Source organism: Lepisosteus oculatus, chromosome 27 (genome assembly GCF_040954835.1).
Source record: "Lepisosteus oculatus isolate fLepOcu1 chromosome 27, fLepOcu1.hap2, whole genome shotgun sequence".
Lineage (NCBI taxonomy): Eukaryota > Metazoa > Chordata > Actinopteri > Semionotiformes > Lepisosteidae > Lepisosteus > Lepisosteus oculatus.
This window is the reverse complement of record NC_090722.1, coordinates 2630613-2657466: the sequence shown is the minus strand read 5'-3', so window position 1 is coordinate 2657466 and position 26854 is coordinate 2630613. Positions and strand designations below refer to the sequence as shown.

General features: G+C 46.2%; 1 protein-coding gene across 2 annotated transcripts; it reads right to left on the bottom strand.

Moving 5' to 3' along the window:
* Positions 1–687: 687 nt before the first annotated feature.
* Positions 688–25407, bottom strand: nr2f5 (nuclear receptor subfamily 2, group F, member 5). 2 transcript variants are annotated; one of them, XM_015336675.2, is made up of 4 exons: positions 23665–25407; positions 7047–7327; positions 4381–4627; positions 688–1062 (listed from the first exon to the last, which is right to left on the bottom strand). In XM_015336675.2, the coding sequence occupies exons 1-4, from the start codon at positions 24050–24052 to the stop codon at positions 746–748; spliced, it is 1233 nt and encodes a 410-aa protein (XP_015192161.1). In that variant the 5' UTR covers positions 24053–25407; the 3' UTR covers positions 688–745. The 2 variants fall into 2 exon arrangements, with proteins under 2 accessions (XP_015192161.1, XP_006641839.1); XM_006641776.3 differs by having other exon boundaries at positions 23683–25405.
* Positions 25408–26854: the final 1447 nt, after the last annotated feature.

Here is a 26854-nt window from a genome sequence, read left to right as displayed (position 1 = left end):
GGTCCACCCTGGTTTTTTGGGTCCTGTCCAAGTAAGGTCCAACCATCCTTCACTCACGGGTCATGGACTGTGAGGGCAACAACACCCTTGTGGAAACAATGCCAGCATTTCCAGTCTGCGCTTTTTTGGGGGCCAGCAGGGGCTTTTCATCAGCAAACCCCCAGGTGCCAGTCTGTAGAGGACTGCAGTGTGAGTAAAGAAAGCCAGTGACAGCAGATAGCCATATGCCTTTACACTGATAGTGGCAACAGAAGCAGGAGTTCCATTTCCTAGGGTCTACATGCCCATTCCAAGTCCTGCCATCCCCACTCCAGCAGTCCAAGGTCTTTGCATAACAGGTTCACTGCACAGGGTTAGGAGCGCATGCAGAGCCCAGGAAACTTGCAGATGTCTCTTTCTTGGAGCTCTGAGTGTCCAGACTGACTGGTTAGCCCTCTGTTTGTCTGAAGCATGGACACACATGGCTCTTTGCACTGTGCCACGGCTCCAGCCCTGCTCTACAGCCCTTCTCAGGGCTGTCATGTCATGCAGGATCTTCAGCGGTGGGAGAGGTGGGGCCCGATGACCACCACATGGGAGATCTTGACCCCCTGTGTCAAAGCCAGCGCTGTAGCTGCACACACTGCTTCCACAGAATGAAGTGGGAGTCCGCAGGCACGTATGTCAGTGCTGCTGTAGCAGGGGGCTGGGGGGGGGGCTGGCAGTGGCGTCAGTGTTGGGGGGGTGGGGTGGGGGTGTGGTGTCGTCAAGGCCCGTTTTCGTTGTAGTGCAGGGAGAGGCCCCGGTCCCTCTGCACGGGCATGTAGGGCCAGTTGTAGCTGGACCCCGACAGCAGCATGTCCCGCAGCAGCGTCTCGATGGGCGTCTTGCCCACCAGGCGCACGAAGAAGAGCTGCTCGATGACGGGCGAGGAGACGATGCGCAGGGAGGGCAGCCGCAGGAGCAGCCTGCCGAAGCGGTTGGGCTGGCTGGGGTACTGGTTGCGGACGTACTCCTCCAGGGCGCACTGCGACTTCTCCTGGATGCTCTCCACGTGGGCCACGTCGGACAGACCCATGGCGTCTGGAAGCACAGAGGCAGAGGGAACAGACCGGGTTACAGCAGCAGGTCTCCACCCTGTCACTACAGCCAGACTCGCAGGTATTCCCCTGAGCCCAGTCTGGGTCTGATGATCAAACGTCAGCACCTGTTTGAGAACCTCCCTGGGATCTGAGCTTCAGCTGCATTGCACTTGTACAGGAGCGCATTGGTGCCCTGTGTCATAGGACCTGTGGACTGTGGAACACTAAGCATTGGTGGTGGTGGAGGGGAGTCCCCATTACCTGTAAAGCGCTTTGAGTGGAGTGTCCAGAAAAGCGCTATATAAGTGTAAGGAATTATTAATTATTATTATTAAACGTTGGTATTTAAGAAACCATGAGGAAGACAAACCCACAGGCAATGACAATACACACCAGGGGGCGCTATACTGGCTCATTGTAATAACCCTTGGTGGTCGTTAGTTACATTGATAGCCCCCGAGATGTTCATGAACACATGTTCCCGGGGGCACCATTTCTGTGCTTATTGTTCTGCTGTTAGCAGATTACATCAGACAGTTGTTTAAAAGAGCAGCGAACTTCACAGGCATCCCACAGCTCCTGAAATTGAGAAGGGCGATCTCGGATTCCCCGATTTTAAGCGCGAGGGGTCAGTCAGGGTCATTCCAGCCACCTGGGAGAGCTAGAGGAAACTGGAACCCCCCTGCTGAACCAAGAATGCTGATTATGGGAGTATTCAAGACTGTGTCATTGCCATCTGTGTCTGCGCGTCATTGGTTAGTCGACTGCTAAGAGCTCGGACAGCTAGTGTCAACAGTTTGGGACACAACCCGGGGATAGATTGAACCGAGTGGTGTTTGGAAGATGTTCTGACAGCTGTACAACCGCAGTGGGCTAATTCTGAAACCAAGGACAGAGGGCAGAAATTTACAAAATGGACCGAGGGAGGGTTGACGCTTGCCGGTAGACATACTTTCCACTCTCTCAGCCCTTACCTCCCCCTTGTCTGTTGTAGGAAGCAGGTCAGTTAAGGAATCAGCAATGGCAAGGCCCTCTGAAGGGAGGAGAGAGACCTGCAGCCCTTTTTCTCCCACAAGTTTCCATAAAAAAATATTTTTTTTTTGGAAAGAATACAAGTCTGTTCGGGTCTGTCAGGTCAGGTACAAGTCTGTTCAGGGTGACGCCATGTGCTGCCTCCCAGTGTCTCACACTGGGGCCCTGGGCTCAATTCAGGACCTGCGGTGCTGTCTGTGTGGAGTTTGCATGTTCTCCTCTGTGTTCTCGTGGGTTTCCTCCAGGTACTCTGGTTTCCGCCCACAGTCCACAGACATGCTGGTGGCTTAATGGGCTTCTGGGAAAACTGGGCCTGGTGTGAATGTGTGTTTCAGTGTGCGTGGGTCCTGTGATGGACGGGCGTCCTGTCTAGGAAGTACCCAGCCTTGTGTGTGTAAGATCAGGCTCCCCCATGACCCTGAATTGGAAGAAATGTCCAGAAAATGGATGGATGGATGGATAAGAAGAAAGCAGGGGTGTCATCAATGTCTGGGCTCCTTGACCCGGGCTGGGAGTGGGGATAGTGGATTAGGCGGGGTGGGGAGCGTGCTGAGAGGGAAAGTGTCTGTCTGACCCTGTTAGCTCACGCTGGCTAGCCCCAGCAGGGCTCCGCGGTGCACTGGAGCGGAGGTGAAGAAGATAGGCAGATCAGCTAGCTGCCCCTGGCTACAGGGGTTATGTAGGTCAGGGCAAGAGCTGGAGAATCCTGGTAGCTATTCCTCGTCATGTATAATTCAGACATTGTGGGGGGGCCAAGGAGGGGGGTGTGAGCAGGGGAGGGGGGTGTGAGCAGGGAGGAGGCTGCTGCTGGTTTCTATAATGGATAGCAGGGTGAAGAGAGAAACAAGAGCCGAAACGCATTCAGCAGTCCATTTGGAAGAGTGCAGGCTTCAGCAAGCACAGGCAAAACGTTTCTGACAAACAAAGGAAAAGAGGGATTAACCAGAAAAGCAGAGAATCAACCGTGCTGGACACCCCACGAATCTGGGTCTGCCTCCACAAGAGAAACCACTCTCGGGCTTTTCTGCACATTTCCTCTTAACTATTTCATTTACGGCTGTCTCCTCTAGCCTTGCGCTGCTCCAGAGAGCTGTCTTCAGAACAGTCTGTGGTGCAAATACCTGCAATTTACATTTTAAAGTCATGCCTCTACAGTTTTTTTAAAGCACTGCAAGGTTAAGATATTCATTATATTCAATCAACAGCACATAACACTCGCTGCGGTAAGTTTAAAACATAGTGCAGATTATAGAACCAATTTGTAGTTGGTATTTCTTTTCCCTCCTGTTTTGCACTTCACTGCTCTGAAGGTCACATGTTCCCAGTAATTCCAGGGGTTAGTTTCCCCGATTTCCAGCAGCACGAGACGCAGATTCTGGTGTAAAAGCCACCTCCACATGTTGGGCACATACTTGACGCCTTACTGTTAGGAACAGCAGACGTTGGAGGCTCCCAAAATATTTAAATGATCCATATTTGGTCATTTTCAGCTTCAGCACTACAATTCATACAAGCTTGTACACCAGAACAAGAGTCCCCGAGCCTGAAAAACGTAAAATGAGTCACTAAAGTAAAACTGTAGCGAATGACTGGATTCCATGTGAGCAGTTTTATTGATTCTGTCTCTCACCCCTCTTCCTTGCTATCCTAATGCACTAACTAAGACAGCTAACTGCAGAGCCTTAATACACATCTGCACTACGCACTTTTCACATAGTCTACAGGTTTTATTTTCCTTTTGGTCTCATAGCTCCATATTTATTTCTTTTCCCACAACATAGTTGTTGTTCCTGCCGTTTCCATTGTGTGGTGTTTGTCTGTTGTACTGTGTGCGTCCTGAGAGACCAGCGGGGTTGAGAATTCCACTGTACGTGTTACACATGGCAATAAACTACTCTCCTCTCTACTCTACTCATTCCGGCAGCATCTGCTTCTGAAAAAGGCCGAATCCTACAGGGTGGATGTGAGAGAGAGGCAGGAGGAAGATCGGTGAAGCACAGGCTTCAGTGTGCAATGGCTTCGCATCAAATTGCGCAGATACCCTTCCAGCCATGCCCTTACTTTCAGATTTTTGTTGTTCAATAATGCATCTGTAATAATGCATTGTTAAATAATGCATTGTTAAATAATGCATTTCTGTAGCTCTCTAGAATTAGTTTGACTATTGTCTCCTTTTGCCCATAGCTTTTCCATACCCATGCTGCATTGCAACGAGAGTGCAGGTGCCAAGCCCTATTTCCCACAATGCTGTAGGACCTCCCTCCTCCCCCTCACAGAAGGAGCTTACCGGAAGTGAAGAGCACGATGGCCTTCAGGCAGGAGTACTCGGCCGTGTCCACCTGGAGGGCTTTCAGCTTCTCCACCTGCTCCTGGAAGACGCGGATGTGGTCCATGAAGGCCACCACGCGCTCCGCTGACATGGGCGAGGCGTGCAGGCCAGCTGCCGCCAGCAGGGGCGCCACGTGGAGGGGCATGGAGCACTGGGCCGCGTTGAGCACGAAGAGCTCGCTCCAGGACATCCGCAGCAGGGACACCTGCACACAGGAGAGATTGCAAGATGGGGTTCTACAGTCTTCCCTTGGTGTTGCGCCACACACATGCTCGCTCTCTAAGCCATCGGTGCAGACGGTGATACAGCAGGGTTCCTACCACCCACTGCTGAAGTTCAGTAGCTATTTGGATGCAAGTGAAAAAGTTTACTCTCTATTGGAAGAGACCGGAATAATGCAGTTATTGCTTATTGTTCTTCAATGAACAGAAGACCTCAAGTAAGCACTCTTACACGGTGCTGATCCTGCAGCTGGATGATAGAAAACCATGGATTTAGCAGTACTGCTGCTGCACAAGGGTCTGATGCTCACTGCCAGCTGGAGTCACTCTGAACATACAACCCACCCTTCTAGACCTGATTTATAATATGTGTTAAGAGATCACTTTATTGGCCATATACAATTGCTTGTATTGGGAATTTGTCTTTTCGCATACCCCAGCTTGCCCTCCATGAGAGAGGCATACAAAGAAGGAAGCTTGGGTTCAGAGCGCAGGGTCAGCCATTTATACGGCGCCCCTGGAGGAGTTGGGGTGAAGGGCCTTGCTCAGGGGCCCAACAGAGTAGGATTCCTCTGCCAGCCATGGGATTCGAGCCAACAACCTTCCAGCCACAGGCGCAGACCCTTAGCCACAGTGCCATCACCCTGCCTGTATACAGTATATTACAATTTGAATAGGGCTATGGGCTTTTTTGACTTTGAAGTCAGCAATACTACCCCTATTTGGTTTTTTGCTCGCCTAAGTATAGGATCAGTCCTTAATCTCAGTTTAACTACTGAGACCTCAATGCCAGGACAAGGTAGAAAAGGAAAGGGCCTTGCTTTTCTTCATATGTCAAACCTCTTTGCCATTTTGCATGCTGGGAAAAGAAAAATCACGCTCACAGCAGGGCTAGCACTGCTTCAAGGAAAGTATGACATACTGCAAGCTCACCAGGGCACAGCAGTTTGGAGAGTCACTGTTGTAGGACAAGTCAAAGATATCCTGGTCAGCTGGACCCTACTCAAGCAACAGGTGCATTCCTCAGTGGCCGGTTCCAAATTCAAATTTAATTTGATTGGAAAGCACGTGAAGACACTCCCATGGCAGTGGACAACTCTGCCACACCCAAAGACTGGGTCCCTGTGACAGAGTGCTGCACAGCTTTCAGTGGGAGTGACATCACTCCTGGAACTCGCTCAGCGCGCTGAGCCCGGTGACACGCGCACAGACAGGATGTGGCTCTATTTTTAAACAAGTATGAGCAGCAACTAAAGTAGCCAGACGGTGACGGGAAAGCAGTCTGTGTTTTCTTTCAGGACTGCAGGGGTTAAAAGAATCCTGTCCTCACCAGGCGCCTGCTGTTTTTTTATTTCTCAGCAAAAGGCTTTACAGCTTGAACTCAGATCAAAATAACATTCGCGTTCGTCTTTCATTTTGACAATCACATGACGTTTCTTTTTTCCTTCGGTACCTATTGACACTACGCCAGCATAGGTGGGAGGTTACATATGGGAAGATAATTATTTAGCAAAAACACAACACGTGAACAGCTTTAAAAATCCACATGAAAAGACTGCTTTATCTTCTTTCACAGAATGAAATCAGGGTGGAATAATAATAATAACATCACTTTATTAACCCTTTACAATTTCTTGCATTAGGATTTGTCTTTTCGCATACCCCAGCTTGCTCTCCATGAGACACACAGACAGGGAGAGAGAAGCTGGGGGTCAGAGTGCAGGGTTGGCCATTGTACAGCACCCCTGGAGCAGCTGGGGTTAAGGGCCTTGCTCAGGGGCTCAACAGAGTAGGATTCCTCTGCCAGCTGCTGGATTTGAACCGGCAACCTTCCAGCCACAGGCACAGATCCTGAGCCACAGAGCCACCCCAATGAGGAACAAGGTTAGAAATGGAACCGAGGAATTCTCTTAGACTGCTCTGCCTGTGCCTTAAGAGGAAAGCTAAGGGCTCTGTGTGGTTTCATTGCAAATGTAGGCGTGCTTGGCAGCATTTCTGGAAAAACAGAGCTGATGGCTGTCACACCCTCTGCAGCCAGAGGGCGCTCCTTCTCTGTCCTGTCCCTAGTTTCTGGTCTGCTGTCCTTCCTGTCCCTCTCTTTCCTTGGGCTATATATTTCCGGGTCTTGCACTCTGTCCTCGCTCAGCATTGACGTTCGGATGTCCTGAGACCTGCCTAGCACCAGGGCGCCCCACGTCCGCTCCCTGAGGGCATAGGTTTCTATACCGCATTCCTGAACTCTTTGCACTAATGAGCCCGGGCCTTTTTCCCGTCTCGCCGCTACGCATATGGGTCTTTTTCCGCTCTCCTGCTCCCCACGGTTAGTCCCTTTGGACGTCCGTGACAATGGCAGTACGTGAGGGAAGGTGCTGGCCAGGGAAAGAGTGGCGGTCTAGGGCTCACCTGGTCTATGAGCTGCAGGTCGGGAAAGAAGGGAATGTTCTTGGCCCACTCCACGGCGCTGAAGAGGAGGCGGGCGGCCAGCTCGCAGATGTTCTCGATGCCCATCAGGTTGTTGGACTGCATGCACTGGGCCCCGTAGCGAGAGGTGGGATAGGGCTCGGCGCGCAGCAGCAGGGAGATGAAGCCGGACATGTAGGGCTGGCTGTTGTAGGAGTCCCCGCCGTTGGTCAGGTACTGGCCCGGGCTGGACTGGGAGCTGGACATGCGGCCCCGCTGGACAGCTGGGAGACAAAACAAGCAGAAATGTGGAGAGAGGATTTTAAAAGAGGCCGGCACAACAGAGAGCCCTGCTTTCAATGCCTGGGGCGCTATTTGTGTGGAGTGTGCATGCTTCTTTAGGCACCAAGTTTATAGAGACCAGATCACTTTATTGATCATATACAATTTCTTGCATTAGGAATTTGTCGTTTCACATACCCCAGCTTGCTCTCCATGAGACACACAGACAGGGAGAGAAGCTGGGGGTCAGAGCGCAGGGTCAGCCATTTTTACGGCGCCCCTGCAGCAGTTGGGGTGAAGGGCCTTGCTCAAAATCGAAACAAAAACAATTTCCGGGAATGTGTAATAGCGAAACGTGTCTGGTGTAAATGTCAACAAATTTTCTGGAGTGTACAACCACGGTTTTGGTTAACCTGTGAGAAAGGTCTGTTAGCATGGAAGAGTACAGAACAAAGAGCAACAGTGGATTGGCTGTTAATCAGTGTTATTAAACATTTTTTGTGGTCCGCTAGGTGCGCCCAAATTAAAGATAATATGAAAAGAAGAGATCAAGACGTGTATTGGAGAATTTGCAATGAATTAAAAGTACGAATTAAAAGAGACATCTTAAGATGTAAGTTCCACGCAGCAAGAGATAAGTGGAAGGGTTTAATTTCTCTAGTTTCTGATTTGGGTGTACATTGATTGTCTTGCTTGTATTCTGTATAATGATTTCGGTGTATGATTTGGTTTTGTATTTTCATAATAAAACAAAAAAAGGGCCTTGCTCAGGAGCCCAACGGAGCAGGATTCCTCTACTGGCTGTGGGATTTGAACCAGCAACCTCCCAGCCACAGGTGCAGATCCTGAGCCACAGAGCCACCGCACTGCCCGCATTGTGTGTTCGTTTTATTGGGAAACCTTTGCAATATAAATATTATATCCTGCAAAGTTTTCATGTCTTTTTATGTTGTATTGGTGAAAATGCTTGCCCGCTTGCCTTGTCAGATCAATGATTCATCTACAAGCACCACTTGTCTTTGACCTGTGTGTCACAGACGTCTGGAACACAGGCAGGAGTGGTAACAGTGCTTGTCATTCAGCAGACTGTGCATTAGCAACTGCTGCCACAGAGACTTTTACATTAAGATCTCAGCTCTTCCTCACCCCAGTGTTGGGGGCACCAGGAAATCCAGGAACTAATTAGGAAAACCAGTGAGACAGCAGTCATGGCAGAACTGGGAGCGTGCAAAGCAATTGCATCACTGGAGCAGTGGTGAACACTGCTGTCTCACAGCTTGGGGGGCCCTGGGTTCAAATCCTGCTATTTGAGTGCAGTGTTTACAGTATGTTCTCCTTGTGTTTATGTGGGTTTCCTCTGGGTGCTACAGCTCCCTCCCACAGTCCCAAGACATACTGGTAATTGGATTCTGAGAAGATTGTCCCAGGTGTGAGTGTGGCTGTGTGCTTGTGTGTGTCTGGCCTTCAATGGACTGGCGTCCCCTCCAGGGTGTACCCTGCCTTGCACCTGTTGCTTGCTGGGTAGGTTCCTGCTCCCCAGTGACCCTGAATTAGATAAAGTGTTTAGAAAACTGGATGCACGGTTTATAAAAGACAACCTCTGCAATTCCATCAGGAAAGGAAAGCGACTGAGGGTGACGGATTTAATTTTTCAAGCTAAATGACTTAAATCCAAAAAGGAACCTCAAATTTTAATTGTTAATCTCCCAATATTTATTCACTTGCATTATTGTGTCCTTGTGTAGTTTTCCAGTTTTGTTTTGGCCTACCCATGTTGCACAAAGCAGCTTAACACCCTGAGGTCAACATCGCAGTTCTTAAGAAAGTTGATTATTACGTTTTTACATTATTTAACACTTGAGGTGATTCCTGTGGAAGATGCTATAGCCTGCCAGGTCCTGGTTTGACCGGCTTCTGTTCTTCGACCAAAAGCAATGTAATGAGGCAAACCGAACAGGAGGAAAAATAACAAGAGCTCATCCAGCACAAGAATGCCCAGAACAAAACAGACAAAATCAAAGATGGTGAAGTAGGTTTACTGCTTTCTTCCTCCTACTGTACCAGCACTGACCTCTTCAATTGCTGTGCAGAAGAGCCAGCCCATGAATGAATAATGACTACTACCAGGCATCACACATTTCCCTTTCTCTGCTACAGATGGTGTTGGATGGAGGAGTGGGCACAATCTGAATCCTTTCTAGTATGACCTGGGAGCAAATACATTTGGAACTAAAGCTTACCTGCTTAATAAACTAGGATTATTAACCTTCTGGAATGACAGCAGTTCAACAACACTGGGCCAGGGTAAGCTGCCTCTAGTGGCTCCAGTGCTATCAAGATGTCAACTTCCATCCTGGGGCTACAGCTTGCTGTCCTTAGAGTCAGGCTTCAGATTGACATTAGATACCATAGAAAGGAACATGGCTGGAATCTCTCTAGCGGTATGAGTGATTTCAAACCTTAATCTTGAAAGCTAATGCATTGTACTTACAGCAGCAGATGGGTATAACCGGTCCTTAATATAAGTCAAATAGTTAATTAATTACTGAACTGAACTATTCATTTGGATAAAAATGAAAAACAAATATATTAATCAGAGATCCCAGCAAAGTCTAAAGTTTACCAGGTGTAAAGGGGTTCATAAATTATACTGTAACTCCCATAAACGTAATTCATTCTTCAGGACATAAAGTAAAAAGATGTTCTTTAGAAATAGTGCTATATTTTCGACTAAAGATTCAGAAATCACAATAAGGGAGATTTTTATTTCATGGTTGGCAGTTAATGCATGGAATAGCTTGTTAGGGAACAAGTAAAGGTTTCTTCCACGCTGAAAAGATAAGAAAAGAAGCACACTGTTTCGGCTGTGGAGCCTTCTTCAGGCGTTAGTGAATTTAGAACTGCAGTAAACTACAGTAAACAAATAACTGTAGAGCGGAGTATGTTATGTTGTATACATGGTTAAATATTTTTTCAGATGATCTTGTACAAACGCCCTGCATTTTACTGACACACATTTACTGCACTGTAGTTCCATTTATTTCTATCTTCTAACCTCTTCATCCAGTTCAGGGTCGCGGGGGAGCTGGAGCCTATCCCAGCAAGCAATGGGCACAAAGCAGGCGTCCATCACAGGGCAGACAGACACAGAGTCACACACTCACACCAGGGCTAATGCTTCCTGAAGCCCATCAACCTCCCGGTATGTCTTTGGACCGTGAGAGGAAACTGGTAGGCCAGGAGGAAACTCAGAAGAAAAGGGGGAGAACATGCAAACTCCACACAGATAGATCTCCAGGTCTGGAATTGAACCCAGGGCCCCTCTGCTGTGAGGCAGCAATGCTGCCCGCTGTGCCTCTCCAACCACTCTTATATGAACATATGAAGCATGAACTACGTCATATTTTAATTAAATGCAGGCTTCCCCTTTTCAAATGTTTATATTTAAAAGCCCACCAAATACTGGAATAAAGCCTAAAAAGCATCTAAAAAATGTCTAAAGAGGCTGATATGCCACTCTTGCGCCTTTACTCCAGAAGAGTCTGTATTGAAATTGCCCGCTGCAGGGACTGAGCTGGCTCTGAATAGCGCTCGTCTGCTCCTGCCCGCCACGCCCACTTCCATCTCAGAGACCAGCATGCTCGGTGCCTGTACGTGGGTGTGCGTTCTTCTTGCTTCTTCCTTCCGCGGGGACACTCATGCAATCGGCCTCTTCCAGCTCCACCCCTGACCTGAAGCACCAATCGTTAAATAACACATCTCCAGACAACCTCCCTGGCTTGCTCTGCGCCGGAACTGTTTTCCTTCCTTTCCCTGCTACGGCTTTCTTTTTGCCCTTCATCTGAGAACAGTTCTATTTTTGTGCAGGTACGAACCGCAGAGCGAGCTGATGTGCCCTTCAGTCAGTAGGGAATTTGACAAAACACCCTAATGATCCCCGCCTTCGACAGGAGTTGAATCCCCTGGCTGCGACATTAAATTGTTGGAGAACAATGCACATCTGCTGAGGACAACACACAGGGCGATAAAAGAGAACAGCTGATTAAACACCACTGAGTCCTCCAATATGCCTCCTGTCGCCTTGCTGCCAGAAGCAACAAGCCAGCACAGTCTAAGCCCCTCTAATAGGAGACATTAGCAGAACTGACAGATACCAAAAGGTTGCAGCAGAAAGTTGAAAGAGTGGCACAATTACAGCATCCCTGCAGGGCTGGATGGATCGACGTGGCTACAGGAGTTGTGGGGTGGGGGTAGGGAATTAAACAGGAATCGTCTGAACAGGAGACCTGGAGCATATTCACCACTGTAAATTAATTCGCCCTTTTATTCAGAAAGCCCCCGTCCCTTGAGTGCTCCCTGAATAAAGCTAATGGCTTTCTCTTTGCACGTGTCTGTATTCTATACACTGCGCACTTGACTACCTGCCCTGGCCGGGCAGTCAGATGAGCTCCAAGACAAATGCAGACATATAAAACGACCATGTTAATGCCCACTTTTCAACAGGGATGGAGTCCTGCAGGGTCTGCTGCTGCTGGTCAATCGGTACCTAGTGATGCTGCAATTCAGATCAGAGACGGAAAGGAAACCCAGGGCACTGGCAGGGGTCTGAGAGCTCCAGCTGACTGCTCCTGCTTTCCGGAAACATTAAGAAATATTACAGCTGGTAACTTAACACGGCAGTCCAAGAATTCAACCTGAGCTCTTGCGGAATATCTCTCGCGACTTAGGCATCTCTTAACATGCACAGGCAAGTTGTCACCCACACCCACAAACAGCATCTAAACCATCCAGCTCTCAGTCCGGAGCATCAGAGTGAGGCAAAGGTTACTTTGGAAGTATTTCTCAATTCCAGTGGTCATATAGAGACCAAACTGGCTAGAGAGGTTATAGGTTCTTAGCACAGGAGAAAAGTATTATCTAAAGCTGAGATCCGGCAAATAAAAACTTCAGAACATAAGAAAGGCTACGAAGGAGAAGTCATTCAGCAGCAATAGTTAGCTTTCTTAGCAATAGGCTTCAACAGTATGGCTGGGTAGCTTGTTCCAAAGTCCCACAACTTTCTGGGGAAAGAAATACCTCCTGTTGTCTGTTTTAAGGGCATTTCCACCTAGTTTCCTCAAATTCCATGTGATTTCCAAAATCTGAAATTGTGACACAATATCCCTTTTAGCAGACTGTAGCTTGTAGCTTGATCCTGTCCGATCTCAAAATGAGCAATGTTGAGCCTGGTCAGTAATAGCACTAAGTATTAAGTTGCTGCCAGTAGGTGGTGGTGTTGGGCCTGCAGGCAGCACCCAGCTTTCTGACCAGAACTGTCATTCTGGTACCACAGTGCTTTCGTTGAACAAGATGTTAAACTTAGGTCCGGAATTCACTGTATTTGGTCATCATGATGCCTTGTCACTGTTCCTAAGAGCAGGAATCTCGATGAAATGAAATGATTAAATTCAATGCTCTCTCTTAATAACGGGGAGTGGTGAGTTCTCTGCTCTCCCCCTGACCTGCTCTGCAGTGTGGCTGTCACCAAGAGGCACCGCAGTGAGCCCCCCATGTACAGTGTTTGGAGATTCTATTCAGCCTGGATAATATATATATATTATATTAGAACAGATTACTGTGCCTTTGTAGTGATGTGAAAAAGAAACTTCTGACATGAACTTGTCACAAGCCTAAGTCTAAGATACCACATTTTTCAAGGAATATAAAAGTTGAAGCAATGTTCCTCCTGACTGATTGATAATGGTTGTTTTTCTTTTAATATTTTCTGAATAAAAGGACCCAAAAAACGTTATTCTTGGTAATGAGCCCTTACTATTACGCTCTTACAATTATCCTATACATCCACTAACAGACAGCTATTCAGCCAAATCTCTTTAAAATCCACACCATTCTAGCCTATAAAGGAACAAGTAATGGGTTTATTCCCTGCTGAAAAGAGAAGAAAGAAAACACAACGTTTCAGCTGTGGAGCCTTTTTCAGGTGTGAAGGTTTTCTTTCTTTATAGCACAGAATTAACCTCTTACTTGTTCCTTTGCAGACTACGCATGCTGACCCAGCTCCCCACCTGGACCAATTCTAGCTTATAATGTTGGAAAGTTAAAATGGAGGTCTAGGTGAACTTCAGGGCTATGAGTCAGTATTGGTTCAACTTGGTGTACATTTTTCATAGCATTTGTGTGACAACTGGGATTACTGTACTGACTGCTACACAATCTGGTGCTCAGATACTACACAGTAGCTAATATTAATGGCCACGCCGCAGTGCGTACATCACTACCCAAACGCAATCTAAAATTGCAGTATAAACTGAGATTCATGGGTCATACTGACTACAACAGACACAGACCCCCAATTTAAAAGTTTTCATCTGTCTTCTCCGCTGACAATGTTAGTTACGGGTTAGGGGAAGAGACAAGAAGGCAAAGACAAGCAGAGCCTGGCAGACAGAGTGTGTCAAGTGGGCCTGTTTCCTGAAGGGGAGCCCAGTTCATGCCAGACATGTGCAAGGGGGGTCAATCTAGTGCTGCTGATTAACGCTGACTTTCGGACTGTGGAAGGAAACTCATGCAAACTCCAGTGAGCACTTTACAAACTGAAGCTCCACTTAACAGTACATGACATGAGAGTAATCCATGTCATGTACGGCTAAATAAGGAGCAAAAAAAAAAGGCCAAGAGAATAATAGGAATATTACATCACAAATAATGAAAGGTTTTTTACCGCACAAAATGCTAGAATTAAGGCCAAAATAAATTACACCCAGAATAATAAGAGGAAACGTCTAGATGATGAAAGGGAAACAGCTGATGTATGGCAGTAATATTTCACTCAGGTGCTTACCAGGGGAGACTTCAACAACAGCCCTGAGGCTGAGGAAGGACAAAGTTCAGTATGAGCCGGTCTTAGCGCAGACGTGGCAGATACTGTACTCTCAGCCCTTCCTTAAGGAAAGTGACTGAAGCCCATAAACACCTCACCGGGCTTCAGTCACTTTCCTTAAGGAAACAAGAGGCCTAACAGAACTCTTGGAACAGTTTCTCAAGTCTCAAGCAGAGCAGTGGCTCTGTGGCTCAGGATCTGCGCCTGTGGCTGGAAGGTTGCCGGTTCAAATCCCGCAGCCAGCAGAGGAATCCTACTCTGTTGGGCTCCTGAGGAAGGCCCTGTACCCCAGCTACTCCAGGGGTGCTGTACAATGGCTGACCCTGCACTCTGACCCCAAGCCTCTCTCCCTGTCTGTGTGTCTCATGGAGAGCAAGCTGGGGTCTGCAAAAAGATAATTCCTAATGCAAGAAATTGTAAAGGGTTAATAAAGTGATGTTAGTTAAAAAGCCAGTCTAATACCTACCACTTGCAAAATCGCTCATGTAGTGCCTGTCCATAAAAATAGTGACAAAACTGAATCATGTAATTATATAAAAAAACAACAGTCATTCTTACTTCTATAACACGTAAGGTTAGGGAATCAACAATTCAGGGGGTCATGGAGCCAGCGAGAAATGTAGGGTACACCCTGGACAGGACAACAGCAACTGTGAGACACAGACTCTCAGAAGCCAAATACCCTGCCAGTAGGATGCCCGGCCACTCTCTGCCAGTATGTCTTTGGACTGTGGGAGGAAACCAGATCGCTAGCAGTAAACCCACACAAACGCAGGGAGAACATACAAACTCCACACAGACAGCACCCCAGAGCTCGAATTGAGAACAGGGATCCTAATCTCAGTGGATATGAAGCATGAATTACAGGAGGTCTCCACAAGAGTGGCCTTAATGTGATTATAAACGTCTGCACTGGAGTATCGCGGGGAAAAAAACTTCAGCTACAATCTCTTTTTATTTTCTGCCAAGATTCACCGTGTTCTTTGCGTTCATGAGTTATGAACTACTCCCAGCGGGTCGTGACTCCAGAAGGAGCATGAAAAGCCAACGACTTTTCTTTAAAGCGATGAAATTGTTATTTTCGAGGACCAACCGCAGCGTGCGTGTCGCGCAGGAGTACAACGGGAAAAGTAAAACGTCGAAGTTAAGCGATCTCAGGTTTCCAAGTAGAGAAAGACGTTATATAAATCTGGAGCGGCCAGGGAGGAAATTCGGAAATTAGCCGCTTGTACGACGTGTTCCTTAGAACGCTGATGAAGATGGAAAAGGGACTTTTTTGTACCTACTGAAAAAGTGTTCAGATTACTCGGCGCGTACAATTCCTCAACCTTTCTAGTTAAAAAAAGCGTTAAGTCTGCAAGCCTTACACGTAAATCTATTGCAAATCTGATTTTTAAACCTCTCTCCTCCTTGCAGTTTTCCAAAATGTACAAAACGGAAAATGAAACACTCCTAAAATTCAACTTGCCTTTAATGGATGGGTGTTTTTTTTTTTGGGACACAAACCCATTTGAATGCACTTTAAAGTGAAATAACGCTGAAGGCCCAGATCTGAGGCAAACCAATCCCCACATCCACAACACGGGCACTCGGCAGATGGCTCGCTTCCTAGCCCGTATGCCCAGACCGCACCATTGTCGAGGAGAAACCATAACTTCGTCACACGCGGAGATTAACACTTGACAATCGGCGCCATCAGTGTCGATCAAAAAACCCGCCTGCGCCCCTGACACATGATGGTTAACTGTCGCATCGGGCGCTCTGCCCAAAGCGTTTCATTATTAATGTCGCGTCCATTGACCTACATTTCTCAGCGCTGGAGCCGGGACGCTGGGAGCACGAGCGAGGCGCGTGTGCGAGGGCGGCCGGGCGGTCTCAGTGCACCGGCAAGACACGAATAAACCATTCAAAAACGGCGGCTTTCGTGCCTGTGAGGGTCGATCTTTCTTCCCCTTCAGATTGCAAGACAAAGGTCCCGCGCACACTAACTGGCTAACTCGAAGGACTCGCCCTTCGAAATGTCTTCCCAAATATCTTCCGCCGCCGACAGACATTACGTTTCTAAAACAAAAAAAGTCTAACGTTCAACCAAACCCACGTGGAATTTTAAGAATCGTTTTTTTCCCCTCTTCTCTTTTCTTTTGTATCCAGTGTTGAAATGATTAGAACCGTTTTCACGAAATAAATATGTTTTCGTTCTTTCGCAATTGTGTACGTGACAAAAAAAAGCTGCCTTTTGTTGGGGTTTTTGTAGTCTACGGGACACTTCAACCTCCTCCAATTCACAGACAGACAGGAAGATGCATAGTAGAGGGACAGATCCAGACGCGATACACAAAAGGATGGGCAAAACTTGGAGAGGCGATGCTATCGTTTCCCTGAAATCTTTCTTGCAGAAGTCAGCGGATCTGTCAGGGGGGCTGGCCATTGCGCCCTCAGTCTTTGTCCGGTGGTCGCCGGGAGAAGGCGGCCTTTTGTCCGGAATTAAAGTAAACAATAGAAACCCGCACAAAACCCTCCACAAAAACAAACTTGTTGCAAACAGGACGAGTTTGACGTGGACCGAATTACAGAGAAGAGGGAAAATTCAGGAAAGAAATTTGTTAATCACGATTTTTTTTTTGCGGTAAACCATTTTAAGGTTCACGGCTTCAGACTCCCACACAATTTCTAGTCTGGGTCAGAAATCTCTCACCCGGTATCCTATGTCATATGACATCGTTTTCAAAGGTCTGTTCTCATGTATATCTGATCTCAAATACACAGGATCAAGCGATGTTGAAATATGTCAACGTAGTCCGTAGGTGAGCCTGCTGCTAAGACCAACTAAGTCTTGAAAAACTTTCACGTGTGACAATAGTATATAAACCAAGCCTGTGGCTCACGGCTCGTAATACCTGACAGAGGAATTTCGCCAGGGAAATGCTGTCACCTAAAAAGAAGGATGCATTACTGTGATGCAACAATAGCCGCCTGTAACTGGCCGTAAACCCTCAGAATTTTATCAATCGCGTTTGCACGGAGAGCTGAGAATCGAAAACGCTCCATTTGACCACTAGAGGTGTCGTAGGCTGAAGCGACATAGACGAAATCTCCTACACCGCGCGCCCTTCGTCTTTGTTGTGCTGTCTGACAAACGCGACAGTCGAATACTTGCAAAATATGAAGTCGCTGAATCAATAATAAACAATACATGCCTCTGGTGAAATCGGATACTGTCAAACAACAAAGTCTTTTTTCCTAGTTTTTGTTTTCCTTAAGGATATTTAAAGCCAAACGTATTTTTTTAAATGACAGATATTACTAATATTTCACATACGATTACAATGGACTTAATGCGGTCTCAAAACATAAGAACATAAGAAATATTTGGAAAGACAGGAGCCTCACTTGATCATTAGTAACTGAGCGATCTGAGAGTTCCGTCCAGCCATAACTTAGGTCGACTAATTCAAATAAATCTGATCATTCTCCACGGATCACTTCAAACATAAAGTTTGCTAATGGTGGTTTTAAAAGCGGACTTAAAATTTCCCCTTCTACTGTACTAACGTACCAAAAAAGAGACTGCAGTAATCAATAACTGCAGAGTCATCATTTAATAATACTATCCAATCTGGGGATCAATAAGAAATGCTAACATTGCTAACAGGACTGACAAGAAATCCAGGAAATTGTACTTGTTTCTACTTTTTTTTAAAATAATGGATTGTTTTGTACACTAGATTACCAGAAAACATTACTTTTCATCTTAAATGAGTAACAGTTAATGCTTAGTCTTCTGTATGGATTCAGAGCTGGTTAAAGCAGAGGGGAAGGGAGATCATGACCCTGTTAAAGATACTCTCATCACAACTGTCGCGTTAAGTGTTAGGAGATCTTGAACAGGTGAGTTTCACTAAAGTGTGGTCATGCTGCACATATTTGAACTGTTCTGAATACGTTGAAACACAAATCTGGATCATCCATCCAATTCCTAACTGCATCATCCAGTCCAGGGCTGTGGGGGAGCTGGAGTCTATCCCAGCAAGCAACAGGCGCTAGGTGGGGTACACCTCGGGTGGGACACCAGTCCATCGCAGGGCACAGACACACACACACTCACACACTCACTCACTCACACCAGGGCCAATTAAGCCACCTGTATGTCTCCAACTGTGAGAGGAAACCCATGTGAACATGGTGAGAACATGCAGACTCCACCCAGACAGCGCCCCAGGTATGGAAGAGAGCCCAGGGCCCCAGCACTTCGAGGCAGCAATGCTAATCACTGCAGCCACCCTGCTGCCCCAATCTGGACCATACAATGAAAAATTAAACAGGATATGCAGATGTATGGCGCACAACAGGAATGGATAGCAAGCAGTGCAGGGATTGCTCGTGGGGGACAGACTGAGGGTCCGGTCCTGGTGTGTCTGCAGGTTTTAATTCTGGCTCATCCCTTCACCACTCCAATTAGCCACTTATGGGCCTAATTGGGCTCATTTAGCAGCTTCACAAGCTCTTCACATGCTGCAGCTTTACAGAGAGAAAACCTACAGGCACACCAGCCAAGAAGACCCCAGACTGGACAGTCCTACTGTAGAGACTACATCCTACTTTAACTGATTGCAGATGTATCTGTAGATCCTGTGCTGTTTTTGCAGTAGGTGGCTTTCCACCATTTTATTTTGTTTTGGGTGTGTGCATATATACCTACCTCAGCACATCGCTGCTCCGAGACACCCACTCTCTTGCAGGACTGGAGCGGACTGGTTTCCCATTGCCAAACTCCTCCACAGCGTCCTGTTACCCACATACTGCTAACTAGCGGACGAATGAGGCGTTACAATCCTCAAGACCTCTCTGGGCTGTATTCTTAATGTTGTAGCAAAAGCAATGCTGGATTAATAATGCGCAGGGAGACTGGCATGTAAGTAATTTAGTGCCAAGAACAGCGAACCTACGCATGCCAACGAAACCAGTTCCTCTGCCATACATCGTTTCAATTTATGGGACTCAGATCTTTTTGCATGGTCTCATAATGCGAGAAGGTCCTTTTCTGACTGTTAACAATATGTAAGAATGATCTTTTGAAGATGAGTGGTTCATGTGCCTGACGCGTATTTCGGGTTTCTCGAGTGCGCTTAGTGGGTATGTACCAACCCTGTCACGGAGTGCCTCTCGCTGCGTGTTCTAAAGTCCATTTCAAACCGAACTTTTTCTTCCATTTTTACCGTTTCCTTGGCGTTAAGTATCATCCACACAAATGCAAGGTGACGCACAAATTCCTATTCACTGGATTCACCGGGAAAATCAGCTACCAGCTTCTGTCTCTTGATTAGTTTAATTAGTTTAATGAGCCCAAATATAGAATACAGCGTTGGGCAGACTTTCGGTAAAGTCACATGCTTCAGGGTTGAATTCGAACAAGCTGATAAGCTACGATTGCGTATATTTGGCTCTTTAGCGTTAAAATGTTTCTGAACGATTACCCATGTGAGGTTTATTTTAAGAAAATAGGTATGGCACCGATTACTGGCTTCTTGAAAGCTTTATTCTGTAACTAAGATCAGAACCTAAGCTCTCCTAATCCACTAATTGCTTAATTTTATCATGGATCTACTAAGGTTACTAGACGCTAATGGGAGTAAATGGACGCGTTCCTGTGATGTCTTAGAATAGGTCCATGATTAACGTTTTCACAGAAACATAATCACGTACTGTTTTGAATTACGTCTCAAACAGCACAAACCTACCCTGGGATAATCTCGTTCATTACGGAAAATGGCCCCACTTAAAAAACAACCGAAAGGCTGTGAAAACTGCACATCATCACGAGTTAAAGTCACAGGCTACATCATTTTGAAAAAGACACCGACATTTAAAAAAAAACAATGAACTATAATCCAATTTATGCTGCATTTTGTTTTTGCGGCACAATTTAGATCTGTAGCTTTCCTCCACTGTCAGTATATAAATAATACTTTTGCATTATAACTGGACAAATCGGTCGTCACATTTCCGTCGTGAAGAGAATTCTCTGCGTGACCTTGTTTAGCCTACAGAAAAAAACTGCTGAAGCAGGGAGCAAACGTTTAGTTGTTACAGTAACGTTTCCTTTCGCTTCATGGGAACCGACATGAGCCAAACGAATAAAGTGGGAAAAGAGTTTATAACGCTGGAGCTTAAAAACGTGTTCACTTTTTTTTCACTGCTCATTTTACAGTAATATTCGACATTTCAGAATCGTATTCTATCATGTATCCAGCTTTTCTGTGGTTAATTGGGTTTGTTTTCGGGGATGATGCTTGAGTGGGGAAGAATTGAAACGGCAGTCGCCTTTTGGCGCGATACATTGGGTTTTCTGAATAAGATTACATTAATCTGCTTGTTCTGATAACGCAGTTGCTGAAAAATTAAGTAGGACGGCTTTATGAATTGCTTCAAATGTCAGACTAGATCAACCAGTAGCTCATAAATGGATACTTTCTGTACCTGTAAATTAAAAAAAAATACTTTGTTTTTAAAAGCCTTTCAAGTTTTAAACTAAGTCACAATCTGTTTTTTTATTATGATAATTTTATTAAGTATGATAATACTGTTCTTAATGTGTTTGTTATCAAATGTGGTGGTAGGTGTCGGCCGATTCCGAATAAAAGTTCCATTATTAAAGGTTTAATAATTTGTAAATACAATAATGGATGTTTGAGGGAGTCTCAATAAAAAGACTCATCTCTTTAAATTTAACAGATAGAACATATTTTCACTCTGCAATTGCATCTTAACGGATACACATACTTCAGCTTTGGCACGCTGTGATGTTACTGATTGAAAATACGCTCGAAAACAGTAATAACGATCCTTACACTTATAGAGCGCTTTTCTGGCCTCTCCATTCAAAGCTCTTTAGAGGTAATGGGGACTCCCCTCCACCACCACCAGTCAGCAAATGTCCTTGTTTCTCCAAGTGAAAGGCACCGCATGTCTTTGTTTCTCGAGCAACGTTAATTAAGCAACGAATCGTTTGTTGGTTTCATAACATTGATCTAAATGTTTAGTTTTTGCCTGTCGCCATGTTGTTTCAATAACTGTGTCTTTTAGCATAGGAACACATCTTAAAGGAAAGGGCAAAATAATATGTCAGAACAGGTGTAGGAATTAACGCATATATAGTACGTTTTGCCCTGTAACCGGTATTTAAAACATCTGTAGGTTTTGCTATCTTGTTTAACATGCCTACACATTCGTAATCAATAATCGAGTTTTTTTTAAACACGGATCTGACAATGTTTTATGTTAAAGGTCACAAATGTATCATGCGCCAGGTGTTCCGAGTTTAATCAGTTATAAAATGCCTGAGTGAACGAATTCGCCCTGTAGTATTTTATGTGGGCTTTTAAAACAATCAGATTGCGGTCAACTCTGGCCCATCTCTCCGTAAGCCTTTAAAATCAGCACGGTTACAGGCTGCTTCAGCAGAGACACGGGGAACAGGAATGTTTCAACTGAAAATACTTTAAAATGAGAGAAGGACATGACCGTGATAAAAAAAAAATGATGGACATCTGCTACTGTATTGTAACATGTAACTTTAAGGCGGTAAAATCTCTTAATGTGCCGCGGAAATTCATTCCGCTCTCATCTCAAGTTGATTTTAAGGGAGCAGGACTGCATATAAGGTTTTAATACGTGGTGGAACAAAGAAGGTTTCGACAAAGCCAGAAAGGTAAATTTCAGAAGCCGCAGTAGATCCTTTGCAGTTGATTTTAGTCTGTCTTTAGTTGGGGGGGATGAGTTTAAATTCAATGGATTAATGTCTCCTGCCTAAAACCAGCGGCCCCATTCTGATTGTGGTAGCATCAGGTGAACCTAGTAATTACATACAGTACGTGTAAGACAATGCTGATGTCAAAGACCCTGTTTTCAATGCGTGCATGGAGGACAACGATGTTGTCACACGACGGGTCGTTTTCAACACCCTAACCCCAAGAGCTGTGCTACACTAACCAGCGATTCTCGAACCGGCGCACTCAGTAAACTTTGTTTTTCTTACGTGAGGCACTGTTAAACCTGTTTTAGCTCCAGATCTTCGTAGCCTCTGCTATAGTCCAATGTATTTTTTCCTTATAAAAACAAGTATTGTTTGATTGAAACAAGAAACTGCAGAAGGAGACACCATAGCAGCAGTTCCACGATAGATATGAATGACAGATTATGATGAAATTGGTACTTTAACCATTTCAAATAGAACTGCATGTGTGATCAGCTCCCTGTTTAATTGTTGAGTCAGTCTGGTTTAATAGTCATTTGGGGTCGCGAACGTTTTCTAACTTCTGTGAACTGGGGTAATTAATGAATCAATCTTACAGGTTTCTTTTCAGGTTCGTGGAGTGTCTTACGAGAATGCAGAAGCCATGAATTATGACAATGCATATCTGTGTCCATAATATCCAAGATAATATCCAACAATAACGTATAAAAATACTTTTGTATTGAACACTTGGTTTAGATGGCCTTTTACACTTTCTGTGAACAATACACAAACGTTCTGTCTACTGATAGATGTGCGTCGCCCTTGATAAGACACTTTAAATGATTGTCGGTAACAAACTAAAACAGATTTTAATTTGCAAAGGTTCTTTCGCGCAAATTTGCAACGCAAGACGCTTGACAGTCCAGATAAACGGGAGGGTGTTCAAATTGACGCAAACGGCCTGGTTAAGCGCGACACCGGGAAATCTAAGCCACTTAACCACTCCGTCCTACACACGTGTCGGCACTGTCCCATCTTTTCACACGAATTGCCCAGCCCGTGATCACTCGCAGTACATACAGCAAAGTCGGGCTGCGGAGGAAGAAAACCGCATCATTAATACGAGCACAAAGGGGGCAGATAACGTCCCTCTTGTGGACTGAGCGGCCCGCCGAGAGAAGGCTCAGGCACTGCTAGTGTGCCTTCCTTCTTCGGGGGAAAAAATGTAAATGTAGCTCATATACCCACCACAGGATTCCGACAGGTTTAACGACTACACTTTTTTCGAACTTTTCGGGGGAGGCCCAGACAAAGAGCATTTTTATTCGGTGAAAACGGCAGATACACCAACCTGTGAAAATAGACGAACGTGACCTGATCTCCCAGATTCATAGTCACATTCTTCAAAACTTCATAGCCCATCTTTAAGCTATAGCTGCTTGACTACAGTATGTACCGTGCAGTGTATACGGATATGCTGTTTTAACGTTTTCTGGTGGCTCCAGTCATAAAAAACTTTTTTCCCCCCCAGAACCCCATGCTTGATTTTAAGGTTTAGTCCCGTAGAGTTCTGCGTAGCGCAGATGAACTGTATTCTGTATTGTTTCTACGGGCTATATGCTTAACACGCCACCCTAACGTTTTGTGTTTGTCAGCTAAGTCGATGTAGCAGCGGCAGTAGGAGCAGAGCGGGATGGATTTAGGCGACTGAACTGGTGACCCACCGCGCAGCCCGGACTCACCCTCCCTCCTCATTCCGACTTTCAGGCACTTCTTGAGGCGGCAGTACTGGCACTGGTTGCGGTGGTGCTGGTCGATGGGACAGTCGCGGTTGCCCCGGCAGGTGTAGCTCAGGTTCCGCCTCACCGACCGCTTGAAGAAGCTCTTGCAGCCCTCGCAGGTGAACTGGCCGTAATGCTTGCCGCTCGATTTGTCCCCGCAGACCATACAGTCCACGTTGGGGATCTTGTCTCCGTCGGTTCCCGGGGTGGAGCCGGAGGGGGTCCCGGGCGCCTGGATGGGGGTGCCCCCGGGCTCCTGGCTACATATCTGGAGCTGGGTCCCAGGCTCCGCCGAGATGCTTTCTTGCCACTGGTTTACTACCATTGCCATGCTATGCCGCGCTTTAATCTTAAACAGGACACACTCACACACGGACTGGGAAGAGCTCGCGAACCGCGCGGGGGTCTGGGAGGCTCGAAACAGCAGCGCGCGCTCCCCGCTTCATCCAGACAAGAAGCTCGATCTATTATTGATACGAGGGGATCGACTCCCTTTGCCCTTTTCCAATGTTCGAAGATTCCAGGCCGAATCGTGGGAGGGGAGTCTGGAATCGATACCCTGGCAATCGACTACATATGCTTGTGAGACTTTCTTGCGAGAATCCCGAAGTCAGACACAAAGATACCCTCTAAAACTTTGTCAGCGGTACAACACGTCTCCGATCACAACAGCGGTGTTATAGTTACGTTCTCTCCTACGATAGGCACAGTCGTCTCTGCCCCCTGTCCGTGTCTTAAGTGTGATGACGAGGATATATTTGAAGATTCCATTCCTGTCCCTTTCTTTAGAAGAGCAACATTGCGGGCTGAGGCGGGAGGTTCCCCTTTTTCCGCTGAAAAAGAAGGAGATGTCAGTGAAAATCGCTTTCGTGCATTGTCCGAGAACGAGCTGTGGAGTCGACTGACCGGCGAAGGGAAAACAGCCCACGTATCTGCAAGTCCAGTTCAATAATCACGCGAGCTGGCTGAAAAAAAAAAAACAGTTCTGGTCTTTCCTTTTCTTGAGAACAACACGACGGCTGCCTGTTGAGGTTCCTAGGCAGCGCCTAGCAATACGCTTAATTGCCGCTCCGACATAAATTCCTTCTCAAACTAATGCACACAAGCTGCAGGAGAGCGTTCCTCGGACAGTCACATGTACGCAAGATGACAGTTCAAACGCGGGTTTCTCTGGACAAGAGGGACCGTCTTACTCTTCAAGAGAAGGAAAAACAAATCCATAAACCAGTGATGTCCCTCGGGTTATTATGGATTTCACGAAGACAGGAAAAAACACAACAAGAAGGGCTACAAGTCAAGAGCACTTCACCCGCTGGCTGTCAGATCTACCACTGATCTGCGCGACCAGAAATCTCCGGAAAGTGACACTGGTCAGCCATGCGTGCGCGCACACCGAGGGACACCTTCCTTATTTGAGCATGCCGCCCATATAAGGACATGCGCTCCTTTCTCAGGGCTCGGGGGTTCCCAAAAATTGCACGCCCGTGATTGGCCGGGAGCACCCACGGAGGCGTGGCTTCTCCCGCCGAGCTCGATAGCGTTGTCCCTTGCCTCCCGTCCATTGGTCAAGACGGGCCATTAGAGTACTTTTAAATGTCCGCTTATTTGCCCGGACGGGTCCTAAAACTTGCAGGGTTCTTTGCTGTCTCCTGATGTCTTTGTCGGACTTCTTCGAAATCTTCGTAATCAAAAGGCATCCCCCCTCTGAGTCACATTAACCACAGGACCAACAAGTTTAATAATAATAATAATAATAATAATAATAATAATAATAATAATACCGTGCGGTATTATTAACGCTGCTGTTTACAAACAATAGTAAGATTTCTCCTCTCCTGTTCTCTTTCAGTAATGCTATCCTGTCCGCTTAGAAAAGAGAACATACTGCTTTGCTGTTTCCACATATTTTAAATATATATGAATTTGATTAACCTAGGAGGTGGTGTGTGAAAGCCTCTTGTGCCCTGCAGGAATGCGCGACATCGCTAATATAACGTCTTAGAGATACATCGCTCGTCTTTCAGTCAAAGGCATAATGCTTTTTTAAACCGTTTGTAGCACAATGATAACTTAATAGTCTACACTTTCCAGACGCTTCCAAATATGTCCAAACGGCGGCAGAATTTCCCACATTAGCGGTACAGGGTGAGGTCGAAGTTTGTGGAAGAAGTGTTCGCTCGATTGCTCGAACGGCACCATTAGCGCCGAAAGAGCAGCTCTGGCTGAAAGTGTTGGTTTTGGCAGTTTTCAGAGTGCGCGTTAGAAGGCTTTCCAGCAGTACGTGACACCTTTAACTTGTGTAGTGACCTCCTCAAAACTGTTGGTTTATGCGCCCGTCTTTTAAACGGACCACGTTTCAGGGATGAGTTCCTTTCCCAGCTTGGGCAAGACTTGATTTACAGCGTTTCGGATTCTCCTTGAAAAGAAGGAACATTCGCAGGGGCGCGGAAAGTCCCGTGCCACATATAGGAAAACCGTGGGTGGGCCTCTCGTGTTCGTCCACGCGTCCTGGAGAATATTTGGGAACAGAACTCTTGCGTTAAAAGAAACGTCAGTGTCGAATTATTAGAAATGATGGCAATCTTATCAAGTGCCATTTAACCCACCGTTATTGAACACAGTACTCGAGTACCCGAATATTTCAACCCAATTTCAAGTGCGGTCAATGTGGTCCGTAGGACGCGGGGTTCTGTCTCCGTTTCCAGATCTACAGCCGATTCGCAAAGTTTTGAAACATACATCCCATGACGTCTCAAAGTCTAACGCTTAAACATATGTTGACCATAAGCACAGAAATGCCACCAAGGTCCTGAGTTATATCAACGGTGTTTTTAGAAATAACACGATCAGTCATAGTAGAAATAATAATGAAACGAACAATACATCAATGTTTGTGAGATATTTCAAGAAACGCAAAGAAGAATTTAATATTTACACACGTGAATCATAGTCTTAGTCCTCAAAATCCAGAGGGAAAAACGAGACGTGCCTGCAGAGTATTCAGAGGTTAAACCAACATTGCAATCGTCAGCCGGTACTTTTCCTAAGGATGGGAAAAGTATCTCTGACAGTCTCACAAGAAGTGGAGCCCTAACGCAGCGCTATTAAATAATAGAGCCAGTCAAAGCGATGT

Excerpts from the sequence above, each read along its gene's own strand:
- nr2f5 (XM_015336675.2), bottom strand. The coding sequence starts at position 24,052 with ATGGCAATGGTAGTAAACCAGTGGCAAGAAAGCATCTCGGCGGAGCCT. Across the intron at positions 7,328-23,664 it reads GGGTGAGTCCGGGCTGCGCG|CTGTCCAGCGGGGCCGCATG; the intron begins GTGGGTCACCAG and ends TTTGTCTCCCAG. Across the intron at positions 4,628-7,046 it reads ACCTGCAGCTCATAGACCAG|GTGTCCCTGCTGCGGATGTC; the intron begins GTGAGCCCTAGA and ends TCCTGTGTGCAG.